Source organism: Strongylocentrotus purpuratus, unplaced genomic scaffold (genome assembly GCF_000002235.5).
Source record: "Strongylocentrotus purpuratus isolate Spur 01 unplaced genomic scaffold, Spur_5.0 spur5_scaffold_5, whole genome shotgun sequence".
Classification (NCBI taxonomy): domain Eukaryota; kingdom Metazoa; phylum Echinodermata; class Echinoidea; order Camarodonta; family Strongylocentrotidae; genus Strongylocentrotus; species Strongylocentrotus purpuratus.
In genome coordinates, this window is record NW_022145611.1 from 29,993,429 (window position 1) to 30,012,950 (window position 19,522).

General features: G+C 36.8%; 1 protein-coding gene across 1 annotated transcript in view; it reads left to right on the forward strand.

Annotated features, from left to right (window-relative positions):
- The first annotated feature begins 4,143 nt into the window (after positions 1 to 4,143).
- Positions 4,144 to 19,522, forward strand: part of LOC578066 (presenilin-1) — a 38,275-nt gene continuing 22,896 nt past the window's right edge. Inside the window, exons 1-2 of the mRNA XM_030999792.1 lie at positions 4,144 to 4,269; positions 10,745 to 10,982. Of these exons, the coding sequence (XP_030855652.1) occupies positions 10,752 to 10,982 (231 nt within the window). The 5' untranslated portion in view covers positions 4,144 to 4,269; positions 10,745 to 10,751. The remainder of the gene's footprint in view (positions 4,270 to 10,744; positions 10,983 to 19,522) is intronic.

Consider the following 19,522-nt stretch of genomic DNA (forward strand, 5'->3'; position numbering starts at 1 on the left):
GCGCGAAGCGCATAAGCTTTGACGTTTCAATAAATTATTACTCTTAATCCTTGTCTGAATTCATTTTCGTCCATCCCGCGCGAAGCGCTGAAGCTTTCACGTTTCATTTAATTATTAGAGCAAGAAGACGATCCGTTGTACCGGTCTCGACTGTTAATCCTTGTCTGAAATCAGACCCCCTCCCGCGCGAAATGCGGAAACTTTGTCTTTCAATAAATTATTACTCTTAACCCTTGTCTGAATTCATTTTCGCCCATCCTGCGCGAAGCGCGGAAGCTATCACGTTTCATTAAATTTATAGAGAAAGAAGACGATTCATTTTATCGTGTATTTGTCTGAATTCAGTTTTCCCCCTACCACGCGAAGCGCGGAAGCTTTGTCGTTTTATTTAATTATTACTCTTAATCCTTGTCTGAAATCATTTTCGCGTCTCATCAAAACCGTTCTCGACTCTTAATCCTAGTCTGAATTCAATTTCCCCCCCCCCCCCTCCCGTGCAAAGCGCGGAAGGCTTTGCCGTTTCATTAAATTATTAGAGAAAGAAGACGATTCGTTGTACCGTTCTCTACTCTTAATCTTGTCTGAATTCAATTTCCCCCACTATATGTGCAGTGTTACATGATGTAAGTATGGAACGCTCGTTCGCAAATCTGTGCATGCTCAGCCCGAGTGGTAGGTAGCATGTTATCTCCCGGCAGTGCTTTGCACAAAGCTTCTGGAAAGGATTTTTTACCAGTACGTGTTACTGTTAGTGGCCACTATAGGGCCCTTAGTGACTATAAAAAACATAAGCTCTTCTTAGCTTTTTGGGGGAATGGGTCAGTTTGCAAGAATTAATGGAGAAACTAGCATTTTGTTGAAAATCATGTGATATCACGAACATAAACATCACTTGTGAACAAAAGTCATGGTTCAATTTTATTTGGGGGGGGGCTGAAGCCCCCCCAAGCACCCCCACCAGTACGCCAGTGCCTTAAATGGAACACCCAATGTAAACTCACCACCCAGAAAGGCAATAGAACCCTTGGCCTCCTACGCAGAACGCTATCACCGTGCACCAAGAACATCAAATCCAAAGCCTACACAATGCTTGTTCGTCCTCAACTTGAGTATGGCAGTGAAGCTTGGAACCCTCGGACTCTGACATCAATATAAAGTCTTGAGAAAGTACAGCGAGCTGCCGCCCGTTTTATATACCAAGACTACCGGAGAGTAACATCAGTCACAGCACTTGTCAACAAACTGGGATGGGATACCCTTAACAATCGCAGGCTTCTTGCACAGTCCACTTTGTTTTACAAGATGCACCATCATCAACTCAACATGCCTCTTCCCAGCTACATATCTGGGCAGAAATGATCATCCTCTGAAGTATGCAGTATACCCACAGCCAGACGCGGATCCAGGATTTCTTAGGGGAGGGGGCCCAACTTTTTTTTTTTTTTGCTCCCGAAAATTTGAAAATCGCGCCGGCCGAAAAGTCGCTCAGTGGGGGGGGGGGGGGGGGGGGGGGAAGGGACATTTGTTTTTTGTTTTTTTGGAGTCCCAAAAAAATCGCAACGACTCAGCCAGCCGAAAAGTCGCTCAGTGGGGGGGGGGGGGTCCTCGAAAATTTTAAAATTTGCACCCCCCCCTTGAGCGCCAGGGGGGGGCCCAACCCCCCAAAAAGGTAAAAATCGCGTGATTTTGCATGATTTTTTTCTCAAGGGGGGGGGGGCCCGGGCCCCCGGGCCCCCCCCCCCCCTGGATCCGCCACTGCCCACAGCTTCCATTGGTAGCTTCAAGTACTCCTTCTATCCTCGCACCATCTGTACGTGGAACCACCTATCAGCTGCTGCGGTAATATCTACAACAGTGACCATCTTCCAGGAGGCTGCTCTACCCATCATCAGAGCGTTGCCTCCTCCTGTTGGGTCCAAGCTACTGTAGACTCCACGTATCGGTTTTTTTTTTACTTGCACGTCCACCGTTTTATTGTAAATAATAGACATCATTCACTGTTTTGAATTGCTTCATGCACTGTCACTATGCCAGCACGTTGCACGGACATCCCAGTTTAGCTGTATGATAGCTGCCATCGGGATTATCTCTACAAGTAACAAGTCATACTCCTTCCCAGTTGCAATCAGGCGCGTACACAGGGGGGGTGTTTGGGGGGTTAAACCCCCCCTTTAGTAATTTTTTGTGTGTAAACCCCCCCCCCCTAAATTTCTCTAAACCCCCCCCCTTTTTTTTTTTTTTTTTTTTTTTATTAAAAATTATTACCCCCCCCACCCAACGGAGCAAAATGTCAAATTTTCAAATTTCGAGACCAAAAAAAAAATAAAAATGTGTCCTCTTACCCCCCCCCCCCCCCCCCCCCCCCCCCCCCGCTTATTCAGCAGTCGGCTGAGTCGTTGCGATTTTTTTGGGACCAAAAAAAAAAGAAAAAAAAGTGACCTCTTACCCCCCCCCCCCGCTTATTCAGCGGCTGGCTGAGTCGTTGCGAAAATTTCGGCCCGATTTATAAATGTTAAAAACCCCCCCCCCCCCCCTTGAAAAAATCCTGCGTACGCGCCTGATTGCAATTATCATGTTTGAATTTCCAGTGTGGACTTTCATGGTTAAAACATACAGCCAAATAGCTAAAATTGTCAAAAAGGTATTGAGTTCAATTAAGTTTTATATACGTTTTGTGATACATTTGTGCAACATAAGCAAATACACTCGTTACTGGCTTGAAGATCATATTTCTAAATTCTTTAATTATGATCAACGGAAAATGTCAATGCACAAAATTAATGGAAAATTGAATGGAGAGAAGAGAAATGTTGAAAAGAAAAAGTATGAATATTTTTTCCCCCTTCATCTTTTCGTTAGAAAAAAAAAGTTAATTTGCGAAATTGTAAATACTGAGAATAGTACATAAGCTATAAAAGAAACATGGGATATGTCTTAAACTTAAGAATTATGAAATAAGAAACCCTATATTTATTGTAGAATATACTATGGACATAAGAAAAGTATAAGGAGTGTTTAATGAATGTTGGCCTATAGTAGCTAACTTTTATTACAGACTGTGTAGAAACATTTTGACCATCAATTAAGATCCCTGATAAAGGCGTCCCCCCTTATATTCTAATTCTATTCAACCATGAACCTTTATGATTTAACTAGACCCTATGCACACGTATAGGCGTACGAGGATCAGTGGTTAACCATTGGTTTTTCTAGTCGGTTTAGGCTACCTGTCATTGTTGGAATACTATATAAAATGACGGTCATGAATGGTGACCAAGCAGAATATATAGGTAAAATCTCTACTTTATAGAGCGATCTTTACATTCTGATGAATTTCCCCCTGCCATGAAAATAAATTAAGAAAGTATAAAGCTCATATTTAATTATCAAAGTTAACGAGTGGAGGGGTATAAAAACCAAAGTATGTTGAGAGCAGGGGGCGGGGTACCCACATATTAAGACATACGGTGGTGTACAGGCCGCTCTAATGGGTCACTTTTTCACAAAAAATCTCTAAACATGGGTCCCATTTTTAACAAAAATATCCCTAAACATATGGGTCTGTTTTTCAAAACTTCCAAAACAAATGCGATAAATTGGCTTTACTTCGAGAACCCCACCCCCCCCCCCCCCCACAACAACTTTTTTTTGAGGCTTCAGCGGCACACCCCCGTCCAAACCTAATTTGAGTAGGCCTACCCCTCCCCTGATAAAATGCATCACTCATTAATTGCAACTAACTAAACAATGAAGACAAAAAATAACGCGGGTCGGTGTGTCACCAACCCCCGCCCCGAATTATTTCTGCTCACTTTATCCTATTTGTTTTCATCGCAGCTCGGTTCTGGGGGTTTCCCCTTCGATTACGACGTGTTGAGGTACTGTCATAAGTGCGTCTTTTCGTTGTTCTATCTAAATGGACTGGCTAAAAAAATAAAACTCATGTTTGAAATTAGTGAAAATATTATAATTTACGTGTCAAGGTTCCGGTTCTCGCATGGGACTGAAAGTACGTTTCTTTTTATTTATTTATTTTTATTTTTAGTTCTGTGATGTGTACCATACAGAAAGTGATCTCCACCACCAAGCACCGTCACGTGACATCACGCATTATCAAATGCGATATATGCGAAATCGGTATTATTCGTATCGTACGTACATGTACAGTATATGAGGAACAAGTGGATATCCGGAAGCAATCTTTTCATGAACGAACACCACCTCACTGACTTTTAGGGAAAGAGAAGAAATGCTTGTTGTATGAAAAAGGTAAGATTTACATATAATCATGTAGATCTACTGTACTTTAAAAGCGGGTTTTACCTTGAAATTGAAATCAGGATGCCTTTCAGTTTCATTTTGTAGGAGAAGGCACAGGCAGTGCAGCGCATTGCATTGCCATTGCATTAGTGTTGGGATAAATGCCATGTAAATTGGATCGAACTTGCTGCACAGTTTTTAGCTGAATTCTAGCCAGGCCAGACTCGTCGATGTTCATGATAGATTGTATTTGTATACCTTCCAGGCTTCCAGTTAAAGGGAAACCCAACCTTGATAGCAAACTACTCTAGAAAGTAGAAGAAATCAGAAAAATCAGAGAAGTAGACTGGTGATAGATTGAATGAAATCAGACCCAAAATGAAAAAGTTGTGATTTTTGAAAGGTTACAACAATGGCAGAATTGCCGGACAACTTTCCCATTTGTTCCAAAACACTAAATGACTAAAATTTCAATTTTCAAAAATGTAGGAAGAGTAGACTCTAGTATCAAGTAGGCCTATAATTTAGTAAGTAGTTAACGCCAGAGCTCGTATAGGAAAACGATTCGAACAGCGGGTTGGGTCACATTTTTTCGAAATGTGAAGGTCTAGTAATTACAATTTTGACTTGCAATGTTTTTCGACTCCTCAGGGCATTGTTCCAAACACTTAAAACTATACTTTGAAGAAGTCTTTGATGGGAAAAAGGTTGATTGCTCGTCCTAAACCAATCCATATCCATGTTGTTTCGTCGATTCAACATGGCGAAGAGAATTAAAGTACGGATGCGCGATAGCGGTGCAGCAAATATGAATATTCATGCTATAGTAGTATAGAGCGCTGTTTGCCCGTAATTGCTGAATATGCACAAGATTGAGAAGGGCTCTTTTTCTTCTAGTCATGCATATTCAGCAATTTTGAGCAAACAAAACATGAATTACCGTATTTGCCGGCGTAAAAGCCGCAGTATTTTCGGGTGAGAAAAAATCAAAAAGTCGGGGTGCGGCGTATACGCAACAACAACAAAATTCAGCGGTCAAAACATCACGTCCATTTGCACGTATGGGACTATATGAACGGTAGCATGACTAGACAACGGTACAGGACAATTCTAGAATAACTCCACACAACTTACCGACAATTTTATGTTGCATAGTTGACATGAAGACGAAAAAACTTATTTTTCTAATAAAATCTGCCGATAGATCTAGATCTAAGTCCGTACCATTGCATCGCCAAAAAGTAAAAAAAGGGACAGGCCGTTACTTACGGAGCTAGCTGCCGCGCAACGCAACTGCGCAGGTCGAAAAACGCTATTTCGGATTACACCTTACATCGAGGTAGGGGTTTTGTAGGATACCAAATCTGCGTACGATACAGTACTAGCTTAAAAGTCGATGAAGATCTGCTAAATTATGATCATTTTTGAGGTTAACTTCTTGTTGATTTATAAGAATATTGATGAATTTGGTATAGTTTGTAAAAAAAAAAAGAGTGTTCTACAAGAAAATTACGATCATTTTTTTGGTCCGTTTTTTTTTTCTCTTTTTTTTTTTTTTTTTTTTTTAGTTTTTTTTTTTTAGTTTTTTTTTTTTTTTCTTCTACGAAATGTCAAAGTTGGGGGTGCGGCCTATACGGCGGTGCGGCCTTTACGCTGGCAAATACGGTATATGGGTTTTTTTCTAGAAGGGGTCTGGTATATTATGACTATAATGGTGAGAAATGAGTTTAAGACAGCAAATCCAGCCAATAAGCCAAATGTTGCACAGATGTGTAGGCCATCAAATGCTTTGATATTGAATGATATCACACCCATGTCACTGCCATTAAGAGTGCAATAGACATTGCAATGTGCATGATACACCTGTATACATGCGCATAAAAGAGGAAGCCCACCATGATTTTCATAAGAGCAGACAAAATCAGAGAAACAGGGCAGTGAAAGTTTGAGGAAACTCTTGTAAAGAATCTAATAGGAAAGTTGGAATTTTAAAATTTGTAATACAGCAAATACAAGTAGATAACTCTTTGGGTTATGACATACCTTTCAAGTACCTCTCCCAATTGCTTTGTTCAGAAAAGTTCATGAATTTCCATTTTCTTGGTTGATAAAGGAATCCCGGTACATGTATTCTACCAAGATCCAGGGCGCAAGGATTGTCAGGGATAATTCCTTTTTTTTTTTCTTCAGAGAAAATGGAAAATTATAATTTCTTTTGGTACAGTAACAGAGGATATGGGAGAGGTGCTCATGTCACAGAGTTACCAATTGTGTTCGGCACAGTCTTACATGTACTTGCACAGTAAGAGTTGAAGAAATTGACATGAAAATACATGTCTGCAGGCTGATTATCTGCTGAGAGCCAGAATGCCAGCAGCCTTCACTACAGAATCATGCCTGTTGGCTTTTAGCAGAAAGTGTTTTACATTAATTTACACATCTTGTCTTGTACAGTGTATTCAAACGTTTGGCTGCAATTCAAAACAAATCAAGTGACAAATATTTAGTGTGGTGAATTTATTCTGAATTTACAAGCTAAACAATTGAAGGTTACTGGTGCTCACGTTCATGGTCATAGTCCACATAACATGTTTACTTACATTAAAAATACAATGCAGTTGACTAATACATGCATACAGTCTCTTATTATCAACATTGATGTGTACATTGTATGTAAAGCACTTAGAGAAACAATTTACAAATATTTTTTTGTTTCAGAGGCATCCTGACTCCAAGTAATTGGACATTTGAATTCTATTATACTTAGTGTAATACAAAAGGTAATGAAATTACATCATTGTATGGGAACCTGTTACAACCAATGCACCATTTATCATAATCATAATACATGTATACTTTGCAGAAGTTTGCACTGCTTCTAGCCTTCTACTATATTTTACCAATTTGTGTGTGATTTTTTTTTTAATTGATTTTATGTGGCATTTGATTTTAAGTTTCATTTATTTTGCTCATCAGTAACATATGTAACTTGTGAGAAATACCTGATTATAGTTCATCATGCACGTCCAATTTCTTTTTTAACTGATGCTAAATTGCTAATACATGTAGAATAGCACAATGAGTATCAATAGCCTGAAATGTTTGTCCCTGATAATGCCAAGAATTTTACTTTCCTTATACATGTGTTCACATGTACATGTACATGTATAAGGAAAGTATAAACCATGGCCATTTTCTCAGTGACATTTCAAGAAGCATAACTATACTTACTGAATTTTTATTGTCTAATTTGCTTCTTTCAGTATACATGTTTAAAGGAACATTCAACATTCAATGCTTTTCTAGCTACCAATTATAGTACCAAAATGCTATGAAAAATCTAAATTGACGAAAGACGAATTGCTTGATTATTAATCATTGACCAGTGTTTACAAATATATAATATGCAAGATGTGCTTCTTATTCCATTCTATAACATTTCACAATCTTGTACATGACTTTTTGTATACAGGTACATAAATTTGTAGCACAAACAATAATCAGACAAAGTGCCTTACATGCAAGATTTGCCCTATTTATGACAGTTAATGTTACCTGGCTCCTGAGAAAAAATGAAAATAGGTTACCGTACGTTCAATTGATTCTTACAATGTTGCCAACAAATAATGCAATTCATTGTGTTTTTCTGCATTATGCATGATGCTAGTAAAAAGTTATGATAGCTTGTTGGTGATTTACAATCAGGGTTGGAAAAACATTTGTGATTAAAAAATTTAAAAAAGAAAAGAAAGAATAACGTAAGAATGATAAAAGAGAGGGTTAAAGGAAAACATAAATCAATTTTTTAAAAAGAAAACACATAAGGTGTGATAAAAGAAAAGATAAAAAGAGTTGTACTGAAAATGTCATAGAAGATTGAAAAATCAATATGGGCTTTAAATATGTACACTATTTGCATCACTGATACTAATGGGCTTAGGGTTAAGATAGTTTTTCAACTGAATTATTTGCACAGAACTGATGGGGGGGGGGATCCACTTTTAAGAAAATATTTGTCAACACACAAGTCTATGGAAGTAATGGTATTGGTAATCATTTATTTTTTTTTAAATCAGGAGATACAAATCAATATTGATATCAAGGTGATTTAAATCACGCCAGCCCTCTCACAATGTATGAAACAGAAGGTATCTGAATAATTGCAGGGAGCTTTAGTTAAAACAACAATGTCAAAACTATTAAAATTCAAAATTGAAGACCTGTAAAGGCCTGAGATAATTATGGTAAAACATGTTATCTCTATAGACTATTATTATTTTGATTTTATGGAGTGCGTTGGCATGCTTAATGGAACTAATTTGCGTGAGGTGTGCGTGTGTGTGGGACCACACAAGAGATTTTACTAAATAATCCATATCAAATACTTACAAGAATTCACTGTATCTCAACAATAGTTTAGTACACTTGTGTTTTGAGACCTGCAACACTTTGCATTTACTTCCACTTTCTACTAAAAATTATAGAAATATTATTTCTCATTCATACACTCTTTGTTTCACTTATTTTTATCATTCACTACTTTGTTCTGGTCCTTCCTTTCCAAACTTTTTCTCAATGGTGGTGGGTTGTAAACCTAGCTTTTACCTCATACACACTTGGAGACCAAATACAGGTACAGTTCATTTACTGTATTAGTGGACAGTGCGTGACCAAGCCTTTAGCATCATACATGTAGTTTGTGATGCATTAGAATACTTCATACATTTCATTTGGTAGAAACATCAGCTTTTTCATATATGTACACCTGTACGTATATTTTTTCTTATCTATTTACAATTTACATGTATATACATGTACATATATCATTACATTGGATCATTTGTTATAATTTACACCTGCTACCAACTTAAAGGGATAGTTGAGTTCTTGTTTAAGACATTGGCATTGGTTGGAATAAAACGTATAAGGTGCTATCTTGTTTTTTCAACTGCTGGTTCAAATATTAGAAATGGTTATATTCATGGATATTTCAGCCGTCTCTGAACTGATTTTGATAAAAAAAAAGATGATTTTGTCATTTAATTTGTATGCTCTATTAAATTTGACACTCCGTTTTTCATTATCTCACTAAATTTTTTTGTGTGTAGTGACCTCTTTACCAAAACTCAACTACCGGTATCCCTTTAAAGTGGCGAAGTACAAGCTCCAATGCATATTGTAGACATAAGATACAAACATATTGGCCCAAATTCACAAAGGAGGTTTGTCGACAAACCTTGGTTTTCGTGCGTCTAATGACGCGTTTCAACGCGTTTTTACAAACCAGGTTTGTAAAAAATGCATAAAAAAACGCGTCATATGACGTACAAAAACCAAGGTTTGTCGACAAACCTCCTTTGTGAATTTGTGCCATTTTGTTTCATTTTAAAGTTCATTCCTGGACCTGTGTACAATCTGGAGCTATATTGTACATTGTATTTACATTAGCTAATTTACATACATTTCATAATCTAAGAGTAATAAAACAGATAATTCAATATTTACAACAATACAATATTGCAAAAAATCTGTCTTAAATTAAATGTTCCTTTCTAATCCAAGTTTCAAACACCATTCCTTTATTGATAGATGGTAATGAACCCTTACAGATAAACATGAGTTTGGGTAAAAAAAAGAAAATGAATTCTCACAGAATCAAACAAAACTTACACTGAATGTTTGAGATTACAAATAAATGTCATTTGCCGAACATTTTTGGTAGAAAATGTATACTGGCTGAGTAATGAGCATAGAAAGATAAGGAAATCAAGGTACAGTGTAAGTAGGCCCGACACCATTTGTGTAGTCCCATATGATACATCTTTCTGTGTACAGTGCCTGTTAATTTACCAAGACTAGGCCAAATTTATTATGACTCCAGTACCTTGCACTACACACCAATACTTACATGCTAAATGATCAACTTTTTCTTATCCATTCCACACCTTTTCTTTCACAATGCAATCACATGACCAGAACTCAACTTTATCTTCAACTACATGTACATGTACCACTCTGCGGTAAAATTTAAACAAATTTATTACATGTTTACATCTTTACAAGAGAATGACAACATTTCAACTAATCTTATTTTCCAACTCACCCTGCTCTTTCCTGATTTTGATTGCTGTGTTTTCCTTTTGTCTAAAATTTTTAACAAAAGAATAAAATAGAATATTTGTTTTAAAATTTTCCTTTTATTTTCAAATTTTCCTTTTATTTTCATAGTGTTTTCCAGAATTGCTACATGCAAAAAATGTGACAAATTATTAAGTGAATGTATGTTACATTATGACTTGAGGAAGACTACCAGCACCATGTAGTAGAGCTATACATACATTTCATTCAATTACTCAAGAGGCGGAAGTCACTCATTTTGTGACGTCTAATCACACAAGCACGTACATCCTCCTCGTAGCTGCACTGTACAGCCCATTTCTCACTTATTTTGGTGACGTAGCCGTTTTCTCTCCTTTCTTTCCAGCTCACATATGGGTGTGTGGGACCAGGACGAAGACAATTCTACAGAAAACACACGGTTGATGTTAGACACTGAGGAGGAGGAGCAGGCACCAACAGAAACAATGTCGGCTGAAATTCTTGCACCGACATCAGATGGTGCTTCAAATGCAAGAAGACCTATCCAGGTGGAAGGATCCAATAATCCGAGCTATGGTACGAGTGTCAACGCAGAAGTTCGTGGTACCTCTGTTCAACGAAGGGTAAGGATCCCAACTTTCAGTTTGTAAACACATTGGTACGCAAAGGCTATCATCCCAGGCATTTCTTGTACAGAAGTACTTATTCATAAACTTTTAAAACAGAAGAGAATATAATTTCCTTCTTCAGATTGTCAACATAGATTGATACCAAGAAATGTGCCTGCCCTCTCCATATTTTGTTCAGGTATGTACATATCAGACCTGCAAAGTGGCCTGCTTTTTGCAGGACAATCCCGCATTCTGGAGAAAAAGAATCCTGAAAATCCGGGATTTCCCGCATTCTGCTATTTCCGATTAAAAAAAAGAAAGAAGATCTTTCCTTATAGTCATTAATCATAGGTAGGTCTGACACGTACATTTACATGTACTGTATATTTGTTGAATATGGTATCAACAATGGACATTGTACAGTGAGTTTGCAAGCATTGAAGAAATGAGATATAAGTTGTATATATATATATACAGTATATTTATACATTAATTTCTTCCTGTTTTACCACCACAATTATTTTATTGCATTTGTTTCCAATTACATGCTGGTGATTGTGTGTTAACCAGCAGTTTACTAACAATGAATGATCCTAACGAAATTTCAAATGAATCACCATTAACTTTTATGTACGAATATCTTAATTTTATACATGTTGTATTCCTAGTATTCCAAGTTTTCCTCCTTTATTCTTTAATGACGTTTTATTAATTATTGCAATAAGTGAATGGCTTGCAACAGGTACGTTTAAAGCTTTTATTTACAAACAGGTAGACAAAAACATTGATGAAGTTATTGATGTACTTGGTTTGGTAGAAGAAATACACGATATAAAAGAGGTTGGCTGGAAAGATCCTAAAGAGTTGCTTATAAGGAACCTGATCAAGCACAATGCTAGGAAACCAGAAGAGAAAAAATATAACTGTAATGATGATGACCACTTGAGTAGTCTTATGATCAGTCTGGTGGCTTTTAGACTTCTTTGATGATTGCTCTGTCTTCTCTTGGACTGGCCTAGGGTGGGATCTTGTGTCTTGCTTGCAGGTTCCATTGGACTCTGCGGCATTTGACAATTTAGCATCGGTCGTAGAAACGGCGGCACTCACTGATATGACACTCTTTGTTGTAGTGGATGTGACATGTGCATTTATCATTTTTTTGCGAATAATTTGGTGAGCACGAATGAACTTATAAATGAGGAGGTATAAAATAGTTATAACTATGGCAGAAACACAAAATACAATGGCTTGCGATTTGGCGTACACCTCGCGTCCCCATGGTATGTTGCCATACACGTTGCACCCATACGACCCTTCATTTATCTTCACTGAAGTTGTAATGAAGAAGAACGGGACATGAAGACAGACTGCAAGAAGTGTGCAACCGATGGAGATCAAGATGGCAGCTCGCCGTCCGATTCGTCTTTCAAATGGCTTACAGACAGCTTGGTAGCGGTAAACAGCAATCGAGATCGTGAGAAACAACCCAGCATAGAGTGCAGACCTTCCTCCGATGATCTCCACAAAACATGCCCATGGGTGATCATTCTGAAAGAAGACCATTGGGATCTTCATGCTGTTGATGATACTGGCCATGAGATCAACAATGGCAAGTGCAGTAAAGGTAACATCAGTAGCATTCTTGATACCTTGTCTTACAAAGACAAATATGATTGTTATGTTGCCAGGAATACCAAGAGCAGCAGCCAAACAACCAACTGCCATGCGGATAATTTCCATTGCACTACCGGTAAACATTTTGACAGATGATAGCAAAGTATGATTTAAAGAATTTGATCTGAGGTGGAAATAGTTTAAACTGATGTATTTCAGCAATATCTAAAGATCATATCTAAAGATGATATCTGAAGTAACTGTGATGATGCTGTAAACACTGCCAATGCTTCTACAGAAATGAAAGGATTAATGAACCCAACATGTTATTTATACATTAGCAAGTCACGTAAGGTAGGGTAAGGTTGATAGCAAAAGATTAAGAATTCCTTTGAAAATTCTTTAAAACTAACAGATTGAATGTTGTAATATATCTGGGAAAGATTATTTGAACTTCTCTAGTATTCTGGCAATTTCAGCGGAAATTACAAACTATCTTGTTTCTACCTTTCTTGTCAATCACATACTTCCCTGTATTTTCTTGTACGGTCACAACATTATTGCCAAATAGATTGAATTTGATGAATCGTTAAAAGTATTGACTTCACAAGGATGGAGCCTTATTGCTTGGAGATTGACAGAGGTAAACCTTTAAAAAGTCCTTTTACATAAAGTTTAATGATTTATTTGAATAGATTGAATCTTATGAATCGAAAAAAGTATTGACTTTACAAGGATGGAGCGTGATTGCTTGGAGATTGGTCGACGTGAACCTTTTTAAATTCCTTTCACAAAAATTTAATTAATGGCATATTGCCCTGCCCTGCTTTCGACATTCATCAGAATACTTGTCGATGATTTGACTTTTTAAAGGAATCGGTATAACATAAACTTTGTATACATGTCATTGAATCCCTGTACTTATTTACATATAAATACAGAGTTACAGACCACCTTCTAACTTTGTTGGATTTTTCTTTATAAATCTCCCCCATTATTTGTGCACAATGTGTCTCAAAATCTATCCACGTGAATGCTTTACACTTTTAATATTGCTCGCATTGATCTGTATCAGGAATCCTGTTGAATAGTTTAATGGTACATCTGAATGAATTGAATCTTATGGATTATTAAAGTATCGACTTTACAAGGACGAAGCATGACCGCTTTATAGAGATTGATAGAGACAAACTTTTTTAAATTCCTTTTCCAAACATTTAATTAGTTGCATATTGCCCTGCCCTGCTTTTGACATTCATGAGAATACTTGTCAATCATTTGACTAAATATACAGTGTAACATAAACTTTTCATGTACATTAATAGCTGTACTTATTAAAGTGCAGACCACCTTCTAACTTTGTTGTATATTTTTGTGCCTCTGTTACGAAGTAGCCGGAGGCATTATGTTTGCGAGTTGTCTGTCCATCCATCCGTTCTCAAGAACCGATAGATGGATTCCTGCCAAACTTGGGTCATGTATGTATCTTGCGAGACTAATGAACTGATTAGATTTTGGGGTCACGAGCTCAAAGGCCACAGGGCTCATTATGTATGCAAAAGAGGCTTGTGATCACGTTATCTCAAGAACCGATGGACGGATTACCATCAAACTTGAAACATGTATGTATCTTGCAGAGCCAATGAACTGAGTAGATTTTAGGGTCATGAGGTCAAAGGTCAAAGATCGAAGGGTCGTACATACATGTAGATATGAAAAATGGCTTGTAATCACGATATTCTGAGAACCTGTTCATGAATTAGAATGAATTTCAAACTTGAATTTGAAAAATATTTGCTTCTGTTTTGGTTTGTAAAATCGCTTTATGGCGGAAGCATCATTAAACAGTTCAATGATATTTATCTGAGTGGATTGAATCTTATGAATCATTAAAGAACTGACTTTACAAGGACAGAGCTTGATTGCTTAATAGAGATTGATAGAGATCATCCTCTTTAAATTACTTTTCCAAATTTTGTATTAATTGTATATTGCCCAAGCCTGCTTTTGACATTCATAAGAATACTGGTCAATCATTTGACTCAATAAAGAAACAGGGTAACATAAACTTTGTATGTATATGTACATGAATAGCTGTACTTATTTAAATACAAGTACAGTGAACATGAGAGTGCAGACCACCTTTGTTCTTATTTTTTATTCCTCCGCCCACTGATGGTGGTGCACGGAGGGTTAGGGTTCAGATTTACTCATAATTTTTCAAAAGAGAAATGAATATGATTTCCTAATTTTCCTTCTTCAAATTGCAAAATATATTGATACCAAGATATGCGCTACCCTGTCCACATTTTATTGTCCAGGTATGTACATGTATATAACCAAAGGAACTTAGATTCATGAAAAGTAGTATGTACATGTAACAGCCACACATACATGTATAGTTTCAACAATCAACATACAGTAGGTTATACAAGCATTGAATAGGAATGTTAGGAAAAATAAGTAATATATACAGTATATTGGTACATTCATTTCTTCCTGTTTTACAGCCACAATTATTTAATTGCATTTCTTTCTAATTACATGCTGATGAATGTGTGTTTACCAGCAGTTTACTAACAATGAATGACCCCAATGAAATTTGAAATGAACCACCATTATATTCTACAAATTTAATTATAGGTAGAAATATCTTAATTGTATTCTTTTGTACAAGTTTTCCTACATTACTCTTTAATGACATTTTGTTAATTATTGCAATAAGTGAATGGCTTGCAGCAGGTACGTTTAAAGCTTTTATTTACAAACAGGTAGACAAAAACATTGATAAAGTTATTGATGTACTTGGTTTGGTAAAAGCAATACACAATATACAGGAGGTCAGCTGGGATAATCCTAAGCATTAGCTTATCAGGAACCTGATCAAGAACAATGCTAGGAAACCAGAAGAGAAAAAATATAACTGTAATGATGATGACCACTTGAGTAGTCTTATGATCAGTCTGGTGGCTTTTAGACTTCTTTGATGATTGCTCCGTCTTCTCTTGGACTGGCCTAGGGTGGGATCTTGTGTCACATGAGACTTCATTTTGCAGAGAGCCGTGTCGTCCTTGCTTGCAGGTTCCATTGGACTCTGCAGCATTTGACAATTTAGCATCGGTCTTGGAAACAGCGGCACTTACTGATGCAACACTCTTTGTTGTAGTGGATGTGACATGTGCATTTATCATTTTTTTGCGAATAATTTGGTGAGCACGAATGAACTTATAAATGAGGATGTATAAAATAGTTATAATTATGGCAGAAACACAAAAAACAATGGCTTGTGATTTGGCATACACCTCTCGTCCCCATGGTATGTTTCCATACACGTTGCACCCATACTTCTTTCCAAATTTCACTGAAGTTGTAATGAAGAAGAACGGGACATGAAGACAGACTGCAAGAAGTGTGCAACCGATGGAGATCAAGATGGCAGCTCGCCGTCCGATTCGTCTTTCGAATGGCTTACAGACAGCCTGGTAGCGGTAAACAGCAATCGAGATTGTGAGAAACAGCCCAGCATAGAGTGCAGACCTTCCTCCGATGATCTCCACAAAACATGCCCATGGGTGATCATTCTGAAAGAAGACTATTGGGATCTTCATGCTGCTGATGATACTGGCCATGAGATCAACAATGGCAAGTGCAGTAAAGGTAACATCAGTAGCATTCTTGATACCTTGTCTTACAAAGACAAATATGATCGTTATGTTGCCAGGAATACCAAGAGCAGCAGCCAAACAACCAACTGCCATGCGGATAATATCCATTGCACTACCGGTAAACATTTTGACAGATGATAGCAAAGTATGATTCAAAGAATTTAATCTGAGGTGGAAATAGTTTAAACTGATGTATTTCAACAATATCTAAAGATCATATCTAAAGATGATATCTGAAGTAACTTTGATGATGCTGTAAACACTGCCAATGCTGCTACAGAAATGAAAGGAATAATGAACCCAACATGTTATTTATACATTAGCAAGTCACCTAAGGTACGGTTGATAGCAAAAAGTTAAGAATTCCTTTAAAAATTCTTTAAAACTAGCAGATTGAATGTTAATAATACAGCCGGGAAAGCTTGTTTGAACTTCTCTAGTATTCTGGCAGTATCAGCGGAAATTACGAACTATCTTGTTTCTACCTTTCTTGTCAATCACATACTCCCCCATATTTTCTTCTACGGTCACAACATTATTGCCAAATAGATTGAATCTGATGAATTGTTAAAAGTATTGACTTTACAAGGATGGAGCCTTATTGCTTGGAGATTGATAGAGACGAATCTTTTTAAATTCCTTTTACAAAAAGTTTAATGATATATTTGAATAGATTGAATCTTATGAATCGTAAAAGTATTGACTTTACAAGGATGGAGCATGATTGCTTGGAGGTTATTCCTTTTTAAATTCCTTTTACAAAAATTTAGTTAATTGCATATTGCCCTAGCCTGCTTTTGACATTCATAAGAATACCTGTCGATCATTTAACTAAATAAAGGAAACCGTACGACATAAACTTTGTTTACATGTACATGAATCGCCGTACTTATTTACATGTAAATACAGAGTTACAGACCACCTCCTTACTTAGATTTTTCTTTATAAATATCCCCCATTATTTGTGCACAATGTGTCTCAAAATCTATCCACATGAATGCCTTACACTTTAAATATTGCTCGCATTGATCAGTATCAGGAAACCTGTTGAATAGTTTAATGGTACACCTGAATAGATTGAATCGTATGGATTATTAAAGTATCGACTTTACAAGGACGGTGCGTGATTGCTTTATAGAGATTGATAGAGACGAACCTTTTTAAATTCCTTTTCCAAAAATTTAATTAATTGCATATTGCCCTGCCCTGCTTTTGACATTCATGAGAATACTTGTCAATCATTTGAATAAATATACAGTGTAACATAAAATGTTCATGTACATTAATAGGTGTGCTTATTTACATATGTACATGTACCTGAAAGAACAGACCACCTTCTAACTTTGTTGTATATGTTTAAGCTTCCGTTACGAAGTAGCAAGAGGCATTATGTTTGCGAGTTGTCCGTCAATCCATCCGTTCTCAAGAACCGATGGACGGATTACCATCAAACTCAAGACATGTATGTATCTTGCAGAGCCAATGAACTGAGTAGATTTTGGGGTCATGAGGTCAAAGGTAAAAAATCATGGGGTTCATGAAGGTATTCTCATTAGAACTGAGGATGGATTACTATCAAACTCAGGACAGTATTTATCTTGCAGAGCTAATGAACTGATTAGATTTTGGGGTTACGAGGTCAAAGGCCACAGGGCTCATTACATGTACCATATGCAAAAGTAGCTTGTGATCGCATTATCATTAGACCCGATGGTCGAATTACATGTACCTCAAACTCAAGACATGTATGTATCTTGCAGAGCCAATGAACTGAGTAGATTTAAGGGTCATGAGGTCAAAGGTCACCGATCAAAGGGTCATACATAGAAAATTTGATACGAAAAATGGCTTGTAATCATGATATTCTGAGAAACTGTTCATGAATTACAATGAATTTCAAACTTGAATTTGAAACAAATATGCTTCTGTTTTGGTTTGTAAAATCACTTTATCAATTATGGCGGAGGCCTCATTAAACAGTTCAAAATATCTGAGTAAATTGAATCTTATTAATCGTTGAAGAATTGACTTTACAAGGACGGAGCTTGATTGCTTATAGATTGATAGAGATCATCCTCTTTAAATTCTTTTCCAAATTTTGTATTAATTGCATATTGCCCGAGCCTGCTTTTGACATTCATAAGAATACTGGTCAATCATTTGACTAAAAAAGGAAACGGGGTAACAAAACTTGTTATGTACAGTATAGCTGTATTTATTTACATACATGTACAGGTACATGTAAGTGCAGACCACCTTTGTTGTTATTTTTTTATTCCTCCACCCACTGAAGGTGGTGCCGTAGGGTTAGGGTTAAGGTTTACTCATAATTTCTAAAAACAGAAATGAATATGATTTCCTTCTTCAAATTGCAAAATATATTGATACCAAGATATGCGCTGCCCTGTCCAAATTTTATTGTCCAGGTATGTACATGTACATGTATATAACCAAAGGAACTTAGATTCATGAAAAGTAGTATGTAACAGCCACACATAAAGTTTCAACAATCAACATACAGTAGGTTATACAAGCATTGAATACAGGAAAAATAAGTATATTGGTACATTTATTCATTCCTGTTTTACAGCCACAATTATTTAATTGCATTTCTTTCTAATTACATGCTGATGAATGTGTGTTTACCAGCAGTTTACTCGTAACAATAAATGACCCCAATGAAATTTCAAATGAACCACCATTATATTTTACAAATTTAATTTTAGGTACAAATATCTTAATTGTATTCTTTTGTACAAGTTTTCCTATTACTCTTTAATGACATTTTGTTAATTATTGCAATAAGTGAATGGCTTGCAGCAGGTATGTTTAAAGCTTTTATTTACAAACGGGTAGACTAAAACATTGATAAAGTTATTGACGTACTTGGTTTGGTAGAAGCAATACACAATATACAGGAGGTCGGCTGGGATAATCCTAAGCATTAGCTTATTAGGAACCTGATCAATCACAATGCTAGGAAACCAGAAGAGAAAAAATATAACTGTAATGATGATGACCACTTGAGTAGTCTTATGATCAGTCTGGTGGCTTTTAGACTTCTTTGATGATTGCTCCGTCTTCTCTTGGACTGGCCTAGGGTGGGATCTTGTGTCACATGAGACTTCATTTTGCAGAGAGCCATGTCGTCCTTGCTTGCAGGTTCCATTGGACTCTGTGGCATTTGACAATTTAGCATCGGTCTTGGAAACGGCGACACTTACTGATGTAACACTCTTTGTTGTAGTGGATGTGACATGTGCATTTATCATT